We start from the raw sequence: 10,184 nt of genomic DNA, 5'->3' as shown, positions 1-10,184 counted from the left end.
GAGGCTATGGCCCTGTTCATAGAAAAGTGCAAACACAAGTTTTGTGTAGAATTTCAGAGGGTTTGTGGATGTCTGGTAAAGGTATTGCCCAGCCAAGGTAGAAGCAATGGGTCGCAAAATAGACTGTATGGGTTTCAAATTACCAGTCCTCATAGGAAATGGGACCCCATGGATTTCCCAGGACCTCTCAGCACCTTTCGTATTATCTCCATTGGTGTTCATTCCATTTCTGGTAATGATCTCCAATTGAGATTAAGTACTATTGTCCAAGTACCTTCCATGCATGTGTAACAAAGGAAATGTCAGACAGAATTAGGTGGCATTTTTCTCCATGACCATGAGATCCCTGTTGCCCAAAAAGATCTTGGATCAACACACCGCATCTATTGCTAGTTTCTTTGATTCATGACCCTAAATACTGATGTTTTCTTATAGATTTTTTTCTTCACTGAGTTTTCATTACTTTTTTTTATGACTATTATACATATTTTGGATCCAACACACACAAAGGACATTTCATCAGCTTTAATGCTGTCTCCTTCAGTAATATGGACATGATATTAGGAGAGTGTTTTTTTTAGAATCTGCACAATCATTCCCAACTCAGTTAGCTTCTCCCCCGTTGTTAAGGCAAGCAATAGTTGAGTTTTCCTATCACCATCACATTTCTGCATCTGGTAGGTCTGCATCTGGTAGGTCTGCATTTGGTAGATTCTCCTCTCTGTCACTTGCATATTCCATCTCAGGCCTTGATCCTTCATCTTCAGCAGGTGAAACTGTAGTCACTGGACCAATCCCTAGCCTTGACCGCTCTGTGGGAATCACAGTGACATTTTGATCAAGGGGAAGAGATCTGAAAGTTATGTAGTTGACAAAGGAGATGATCCCTAAGGGAAGAGAAGAATTTCACGTTTATTTCAATGGACACATGGTCTTTGGCTTTTAAAATTCTTACTCATCCTTTACATACTCAGTTCAAAAGGCCTCTTTTCAGTGACGCCAACCCTTCTCTCCGCAGCAGGGTTCCTTACCCTCCCATGTTCCCACTCCATTATAGTATTTCTCACATGGTTAGGACAAAGCTTGAACTTCCTGGATTCAAGTCAGAGCTCCACTACTTTCTGTATGGTCTTAGGCGAATCACTCAAGTTGTCTATGGCTCACTTAGTAGTGGAACAGATTACTAATTCCCGGTCGTCAGTGACATACCATACTTCCTCTTGATGTATAAATGTTCTATATAGGAACAGTCAGTGTTTCTATTTCTCCTAGATTCTACCTCCCTTTCAAGAAGTGATTTCCCCTCCGATCCTTCTAGCATAAGGCGGGGGACTGACTCACCAGAAAACATGTATAAGAAGTCACTCCACCAATTAATATGATAGGCCCATAGGAGAGCTGACTCCATAGCATCCCTGGCATGCCCGTGAACCTGTGCCAGAAATAGGATGAGGCAGAGGAGCAAGCAGATGGCTAGGACCAGAAGAAAAGATGTCACAACCCATCAGTGTCTTCAGTCTGCTTTGACTACCACCCCCAACTCTTCTTTTTCCAGATGCCATATGTATGGCAGGATCAAAATGTGGGGATTGACCAAGAGGGGAGAGAGAAAGGGGTTTTCACCTCTCCCCTGGTATAAGTTACCTAAAGTGTGTTTTATATAATAAGACAGGGCAGGTAACTGGCAGCTTGATGTGATACTAAAGAAGAGAAAAGGGACCCAAAAGAAAAATTAGGATGAAAATGCCACAGAGAAGCTTTGTTCCCTTGACAATTTTTCCCTGGCATCACCCTGCCTGTCTATGTTTGTACCTGAGAAGAAGCTGAGCATGGAGACCTTCAGATCCAAGTTGGTGGTCATGCTTCCTCTTCTGGGCAGGCAAGCGCTGAGGAGCCAGCCAAGGCTGATGAGTGTGGTGAGGACAGAGATGAGGTAGAAGGCCCTGGAATACTGGAGATAATCTGCCAAGGAGAAGGAGAAAGGAAAGGCTTGGTTAGTCCAGCAGGCAACCTCTCTCAAGACAACAGATAGAGTCTCCGAGAAGGCAGTGAAGACTAAGGAGGATGAAGCTGAACTTGTTATGTTGCATCCACAGCACAACTAAGGATTGTCTTTCTCAGCTCTTCACTGATACTTGGGATTTCTTTACTATGAAGGCACAGCCTTTACTGTAAAACCAAAAATAATATACACCTAGTTCTGGGTAGTTAACATGTTAACGTCAATGTAAAGTAGCTTGTAAGAGGTATGACTCTAACATCACAACACAGATTCAAATTTTTTCTTGTTCCTAATCCCAATTTTAATAAGTAATACATGCTCAATATATAAGCATTGGAAAGATGACAAAAGCATCAAAAATCAAGAAGAAAATCAGCCACAATCCCACTACCCAGAGGCAACCACTGTTAACATTTTATTTCTTTCTAGAATTCTCCTATTTTCTGTGCACAGTAGATATGATACTCAATACCATGTGATTTTTTTCTAAGATTATATAGTAAGATGTTTCCCAGATCACACACTGTAAACATCATTTTTAATGGGTACAATACAGTATGTTAACACGTTTTGCTTAATAATTAAACCATTGCTGGACTTGGAGTTTCTTTCTGTTCTTTTCTCTTTCAAACGTATCTGGCACGTGTAGGCCTTTGTCAGCCTGTGACTACAAAATGAAGTCACATTTATTTTAACTCCTATATTATAATGATTCCAAGCCCTCGATTTACTGGATTTCAGGGATTTAACACCCCAAAAGTATCTCCCTTTCTTTTCCTGAAATTCCCTCTATGTCCTATCTCACAATTGTTCAAGGAGAGGTCTGCTAAAATTCGTTTGCTCCAAAGCCCTTGCCCAAGTGCCATATACTCCTTCTTCCCTCATCTCTTGGCTCCCAATCTCTGCTCTCTTTGGCTCTGGATGTTGGTAAGAGAGAAGTGGGGCCGTGCTAAACCTTACTTTTTGCTACCACACCCCTAACATGGAACAAATCCTTCCTGAGCTCACAGCAATGTTTTAAGAAATAGAGAGGTTAACTTGTCATTGCAAGTTGATATGGCTTTTCTGAGCTACCACAGACTCAGCAATTTCTTCAGCATCCTTGGAAGGGTGCCTCCTTATCTAGCTTCTTTCCTGTCTCAATGTAGCAGGGGCCAGCTCATCTCCACCACTGAAAGTTCTCTAAGCATTTGTGCACCTAAGAATCCCAATCCCGCTTCCAAGTAATACAGACAGACAAAATTATGTACCAATGTTATCCCAGCAGAAGATCTGCCTCTAAAGTTTTATTTTGTTCTCTAGAACTTACCATCAATAACGGTGATGTCCATGAAACCACACCCCGACTCACAGAGGTGAGTTGTTCTGCAAGTTAGCCACATTGAAACATAATAACCCAAGAGCAGCACATTTTATGAAAACTGAGTCATTCAGAATTGGCAGTATATGTAGCTAGTGAGAACCACCAGCCCAAATTGAGCTGTGTGAAGCTCAGTGTCATAGGCATCTCAGCCCACAATCCCCCTCGGGCCCTAGCAGCCCTTGTCTAGGCTCTGGACTCTGGCTGATTGGACCAAGGAAGGGGACCTGACTCATGCTGGACCAATCTGATTCTTATGGTTGGAAATTTGGATTTGGAACTGATTCATGTTAATTTCCTCTTTTGCTTGCTTGAATCAAGAAGATATAAAACTAGACTGGGATATCACTTTTGGGGCAGTTATACACTAATAAGCAGGGAAAACTGAGCTGTAGCGATAAGACAAAGCTGAAACAAAGATGAGTGACAAAGCAAACCTAGAGACACTGAGTGAGGTGGGCTTGTTTCCAATCTCCTCTGGAATCCTCAAAGGTCCAGCAAACTTCCTGCCTTTGGGAGTCTGTGAGATTCTCCTGAATCTTTATAAATACATTTACTCTTTGGCTGACACTAGTTCAAATTGGTTCTGATATTTAAAACACAAAACTGAATTGTCTAAGATAGCCACTCCAACTCCTGTGTCAGGTATGTTACAGTCCGATCTTTCTTCTACCCTGAGGGGGAGACTGTGCCCTCATGTTCTTCATACCTTTTCTTTTCTGTCTTAGTGCCTCATCTCCTGACAACTACATAAACAAGATCACTCACTACTCCAAATAAACAGCTAAACATTCATGCATAGAACTGTCTAAGTTTTCAAAGGAATCAAGTCTACTAGTCATAACCATGCACAACAAATTGCCCAACTAAACACTTAGCGTCAAAATCTAAAACAGCTGCATTTGGTTACCTTCATAGTTTTTAAAAATTCATTTAACAAAACAAAGGTCCCAAAGCTGCTGAATCTCCTGTAAAACAAAAAGAAAAACCTATTTCACCTGTATCCAAATATTTCTGAAGCTTCCCTTAATGATACGCTGTGACTTAGGCTGCAGGAATAGCAAGGCAAGCCTCCCAGGTTACTGAAGGTGATGAAGCTGACACCCTGGCAAGACAGGGGTCGTCCCTCTCAACTGGAAGAGAAAGAACTCCGAATCATTCGAAAAACGTGGCAAGACCCTTGCTGGCATTCTCAGGACCTTTGCATTCAGTGATTCTGCACTCCACAGCCGTCAGGTAAGAGGTCACTTACCAGGCCTGGGAGGGACACTACCCAACCAGAGGACAGTAGTGCTTCTCAGCCAGTTGAGAACTCGCACCATTTGGCCGTTTGTCACTGATGGGCAGGGTCCCCTACTGCTATGAAAGTAAAACTTTGCCTGGGAGGTTTTGGGAAGTGAGGGGGGCTCAGTTCACACTAGATGCCCTCCTCCTTTCTAGCTGTCGACGGCCCTGGAAGGAAGCAGCGGGGAAGCCGAGATGACATGAGAAGAAAGAAGCCATGAGAGGAGAGAAGCCAGCGCGCGGTGCTCGCTGTTCCAAAGAAACGTGGTGGTGGGGCTCCCTCAACGCACCCTGCGTCCTCCAGCAGAAATCGCAGTCCGGGTAGGAGGCAGTGCTCCGCGCGGATCTCGGCCTTTTCACTGTGAAGGAGCTGGACTGGGTGCGTGGGCGTGAGGGTGGAGATCGGTTTTGAGGATGAAGGTAGTACTGCTGGAGGCAAGCTGGGGAATCAGCCACTTATTCAGCCAAGTCTAAACCCCCACGCTGCTGCCATGGTGCCTTCACTCCAGGCACACAAGGACAAAGCAGAATGCCCCCACACTCAGGGGACGCGCACGCAGGACTTGGCTTGAGAATGGAAAAGATCCCGGATGGAGATGTAGCACCCTGGAGGGGAGGCAGTGACATCCGCTCAGTAGTCGGGTTCGCTGGTGACCCAGTTGGAGCGCCAGAATAAAGCACTTCCCACAACTTGGTGATGTTTAATGCATGGTGGTTCCCGGGGCCCTGGCTCTGGAGTGCCCAGTGTCTGGAATAAAAGACCAACCCTTTCTCTCCCACCCTCTACAAAACAGATCAAGTTACTGCCCATGGGAACACATTCCTTTACACTACATTGCAATCTCACTTATGCTATGAGGGAATTAACAGAAAGGTCCGCTCCACACTTGAGACCTAGTAAAACACGTGAAGGATGGTGTCCTCTACTTCCCGCCTCTTCCTTGTTCTGTCATCAACAGCTACAGCAGAGAGGCTTCGGTCATCTAGAACAAGGTGAAGTCAGAGGCAAGGCACAGTGGTCTAGAGTGGGTCCAGGGCCCAAGAATCTGAGCACACACATTCCTGAGACCACCAGAGATAGCCCCTGTGAAACTCTCAGAAACGACTGCGGATGGCATACGAACAAGGCCCAAATTCTTGCAATCCAGTAGATACAAGTTTAAAGTTCTTGAATTTGGGCAATAACAACGTATTATTGTCACAGGCTGATAAAGCCTGCACTTATCGATTCCATTTTGGGAATTCCTTATGAGATCTGTATTACACACTGATTATCGGACCTGGAATTAGCACTAGTTAATGTTGGAAATCGGGTGGGTACTTAATTTATATGTGTGTACGTAGGGGACTCACATAATTGACTCTCTCTAAACCATTAACAGTTGGCCTCATAGGTGAATTCAAGGCTCCAAAAAAAATAAACTATTTGCTATTTTAAGTGACAAAATTTCAAGATTCTGACTCAAAGATTTAAATAATCTCAAGTCCTGAGTTTAAGCCCAGGAATAGAGTTTACATAAATATAATGACAGCTGAACTTGATGCCAATGTCTTTTACCTCATTTCTCTAGAAATGGAATTAGTGAGTGTAAATCTCTGGATCCACTTACACATATTGCTCGGCTTATACCTGTGTACGTTGTCCTCAGCGTGCATGGAAGTGTGCAGCATTGTATATCACCATTTAAAAATCTGTTAATGTCATGGTTGAAAAATTCTTTCTCATTGTCATTTAATTTGCCTTTCTTTAATGACTGATTGAGGTTAAAATTGTTTTTCCTATGTTCATTAGACATTTGTCGTTTCTCTTTTGTGAATTGTCTGTTTACAAAGAATTTGTTTATTTGGGTATTTATCTTTTTCTAACAATTTGAATACATTTTATATATCAAGGTCATTAATCTTTTATGTTTCATATTTGTTGCAAGTATTTTTCCTAGTTTTTCTTAGTTGAAAATGCAGTTGACTTGTCTGCCTGCCTTTGACTTCAGTTTCTACCCACGATCTTGCGGTACCTTCCTGCCCCTTAGCTCCAAATGCCCCGGCCCATGGCCAAATAACGATGCTCCACCTCAGTGTTGGGCCCAGGTGTCCCCACACCCCCAGCATCTGGGGCACCTCCGTCTCTGACAAGGAGAAATAAATGCTTTTCTTTCACAATACCTGTTTCTTTGTGTAAATGTTATCTCTTGCGGGTGAGAAGGAAAGTTTTTAGTTTAGCTATGTCTTTCCTCTAAGTCTTGGTTCTGATTGAAAAACTCATACATATGGTATCTTCTAGCCTAGAAGCTTATTTTTAAGTATTTTGTGTTGCATTTTCAGTTTTCTTAAATTCACATAACATTGACATTAATAACTTACTCTAAATATCTGGCATTTGTTAAACTACAGATCTGACATGCATTTAAGCTCTCTCCTACTGTTAGCAGACCAACAAATAGACCTTGAAAGTTAAATCTGATGGAGGTTGAGATGCTTTGCTTTATCTCCCAGCTATGATCAATCATTTCTTTTCCGTTTCTGCATTAGAACACCAATCACATAACCGCTTGTAAATGACAAAAGAGTTCTTCCCAGAGAGTAGAGAGGGTATCAACTCATAATTGGGAGAGGAAACAACCTGGAGTACGAGGGAGAAAGGACACCAAAGAAAAGAATGGCTATATTTACAATCTGGCCGAGATCCATCCTGGACTTGGAGACATGAAGGCCAAAGATCTTGGAGGAAGAAAGATGAAGACCAGTGTGGCAGAAAGCTCTGGAACTGTGGGGCCTGCGGCATTTTAGTGGCACTCACAGGGTGGCTTGGGTGTGTGGCTCCAGCACAGCTCATGGTTGCAGGAGATCCAGAGTCCTGCGTAGAGTTCAAAGCCATCCTTGATCACCAGGAACTGCACCCAGTTCAGTGGGGACACGCAGATCAGCATTAGGAGGCTGAAACCACACAGGCTGCCACAGAGCATTCGGATGTAGGTGTGTGTCTGATCCACACGCTGCTGCCGCCTCTGGGGTGGCATCGAGGCACTCGGATGTTTGTTGGTGGGGAGGGTAGGCTACAAGGATGAGGGAAACATTGCCTACCCACAAACATACCCCTACCCCCAGGGTCGCCTACTCTTCTCTACCTGGAGAGTCCCCATGTGGCTTTGATTTGTGGATATCTATCCCGACCCCTTCTACAAAACACAAAAGGGTGATCTTTTCTCTATCCTTATGACATGCTGTCTGGGCCTGCCTTTCAGTCACTTATTTTTAAGTATTTTGTGTTGCATCTGACCTCTTCCTCCCATCTGACCTGCAATTAGGTACCTCCTCACCCTTTGGTATTTCCGGTTCCCCTTAAGTTTGGGGACCTCAGGACTGTAGAAGGTCAAAACTAATTGGTCCCTCCTCTCCATCTCAGCAGCCAGTTCACCTTCTAACTGCCACGGAATTTGTCTCAGCACCTCCTCACACATGCTAGCAGAATCCAAAGGGGCCCAGAGCCCAAGGCGCCGAGCGCATTTCTGTTTCATATTCCAGGTCTGGTCAGATCAGGAAGAGATCATTACATTTTAAGCATGTGCCTGTATGTGTGAGGCTCCCCAGCCTCCTTCCTCTGACTCCTCCCAACTCCTTTATTAAATAAATCCACAAGTGTTTCATCAGCCATTGTTGTGTATCAGACTTTGTGTTAGTTCCTGGGACATAAAGAAGAATAAGACACAGTTCCTTAATAGCAAATAAAAAAAGTGATGAGGTGGTGAGCACACAATGTGATATAAAGATGATATATTATAGAAATGTATGCTTGAAACCTATGTAATTTTACCAACCATTGTCACCCCAATAAATTTAATTTTAAAAAGTAAAATATATATATATATATATGATCGTGATTTACTGCTATCTGTACACACATCTGTACACACACACATCAGTAGCCCAGGATTCATGCTCTTCCCCGAGCTCCAAGTGGAAGGCCCCAGGTGTATCTCAACAGGCTCATGAACCCGTCCGTCAGCCACAGTCCTTCATGCAACATCCACCCTTTTCTGGTTCCCTCTTGTGGGGACAGAGCCAGGAGTGCAGTTTCCAGACTCTCGGCCTCATGTGGAAAGGTGCTGGCTCAGGTAGTAAATGGCCATCAGTTGTGGCTAGTTGGCCGTCAGCTGTAACCAGTGAGCCATTGCCCACTAATATAACTGCTGTGGCTGTGCTAGCAGAAAATGGGGGCTAGCAAGAAGATGGTGGCTGAGCTAGCAAGAGCAGATTGCACTTAGCACGGCGGATGGCAGCTAGTAAGTGGGGTTGGTTGACAGAGAAGCGGACGGCAGGTTGCGGATTGTGAAGCTCCTGCTTCCTGTGTCTCCAACCCAGCCACCAGCGAGAATATAGTGGTGTGACTCCCTCATCTATGGCTCCGTGGGTGGTCCTTTTTGGCCTCACCATGTCCTGCGTTCTTATGTAGGGAGCGGGAGCTGAGATCCCGCCTGACACCCTGCATGACACCTCTCTTTAATTCCCTCTGCTCTTGAAGCCATTGAAGGGTGCTACCCCCCTGCCACTGCCACTGCCCGCTGCGAAAATGCCAGTATCCTAGCCCAGGGGCTACTAGCCAATGCGCTGAAAGCTACCGTTCAATACACTGCAGCGGTGTTGGGGTTTGTGTGGACGTGAGAACGGCCTTCCCCTGCTTCCACACCAGCACTTGTGCGCAGAGTATCTCAAAGCCTCCTTTTCAAACAACTCTCTCAGAGTTGGTCCTAACTTCTGTTCCTACAAAGACTCAAAATCAGTCTAAGACGCCGAACAGATGCCATCCTTTTCCACCGCATGAATGTTTATTCAGATAAACGCTCAGGTGGATCCCCAGCTCATTTTCTGCAAACAGGTAAACTTTGATTCCTAAGTGTGGGCTGACTCAGGGTGCCCCGTAACACTTTGCTGGCATTCCCCTACCCCACCCACCCCACCTTGACACCTACTCTTTATTTCAGTGGTGGGAACTCCTGGAAGTTCAAAGTCTATAGAGTCCTCCTTCTGCAAAATGGTATTTAACCCTCTGTCTCTTCATACTTAGCCCAGTGCCTGGCAAAAATAGTATTTACTGTTGAATGAATGAGTGAAAGGACAAAGGGCAGAATGGGTAACATTGTCAGAAGAAAGTTAGGGAAGGTTTACTGGAAGAGATGATGCCTTGGCTGGATTTTAAAGGAATCTGCCATGTAATCAAGGTAGAAGGAAATAAGACCTACCATGAAAATAAGACCGGGTCTTATACTGTATTTCCCCGAAAATAAGACTGGGTCTTATATTAATTTTTGCTCCAAAAGACGCATTAGGATGTATTTTCAAGGGATGTCATATTTTTTAATGTACACAATCTACATTTATTCAAATACAGTCATGTCATCTTCTTCTGGAACATCGTCATAACGTACTAAATGCGTCCATCTGGCTGACGATCTTACCTGGGGCTTATTTTCAGGGTAGGTCTTATTTTCGGGGAAGCACGGTGTGTGTCAAGGCAAGAAGCCATGAACAGCATGAGGTTCT

At 44.2% G+C, this 10,184-nt stretch overlaps 1 protein-coding gene across 1 annotated transcript; it reads right to left on the bottom strand.

Annotated features, from left to right (window-relative positions):
* Positions 1 to 529: 529 nt before the first annotated feature.
* On the bottom strand, positions 530 to 9,530 carry TMEM202 (transmembrane protein 202). The gene is made up of 5 exons (XM_019735937.2): positions 7,964 to 9,530; positions 7,444 to 7,699; positions 1,813 to 1,962; positions 1,342 to 1,473; positions 530 to 887 (listed from the first exon to the last, which is right to left on the bottom strand). The coding sequence occupies exons 1-5, from the start codon at positions 8,159 to 8,161 to the stop codon at positions 661 to 663; spliced, it is 963 nt and encodes a 320-aa protein (XP_019591496.2). The 5' UTR covers positions 8,162 to 9,530; the 3' UTR covers positions 530 to 660.
* Between the last annotated feature and the right edge of the window lie 654 nt (positions 9,531 to 10,184).

Source organism: Rhinolophus sinicus, linkage group LG03 (assembly GCF_036562045.2).
Source record: "Rhinolophus sinicus isolate RSC01 linkage group LG03, ASM3656204v1, whole genome shotgun sequence".
In the NCBI taxonomy this organism is placed as follows: Eukaryota; Metazoa; Chordata; class Mammalia; order Chiroptera; family Rhinolophidae; genus Rhinolophus; species Rhinolophus sinicus.
The sequence above is the reverse complement of the archived record's forward strand: the minus strand, read 5'-3'. Positions and strand labels throughout refer to the sequence as shown.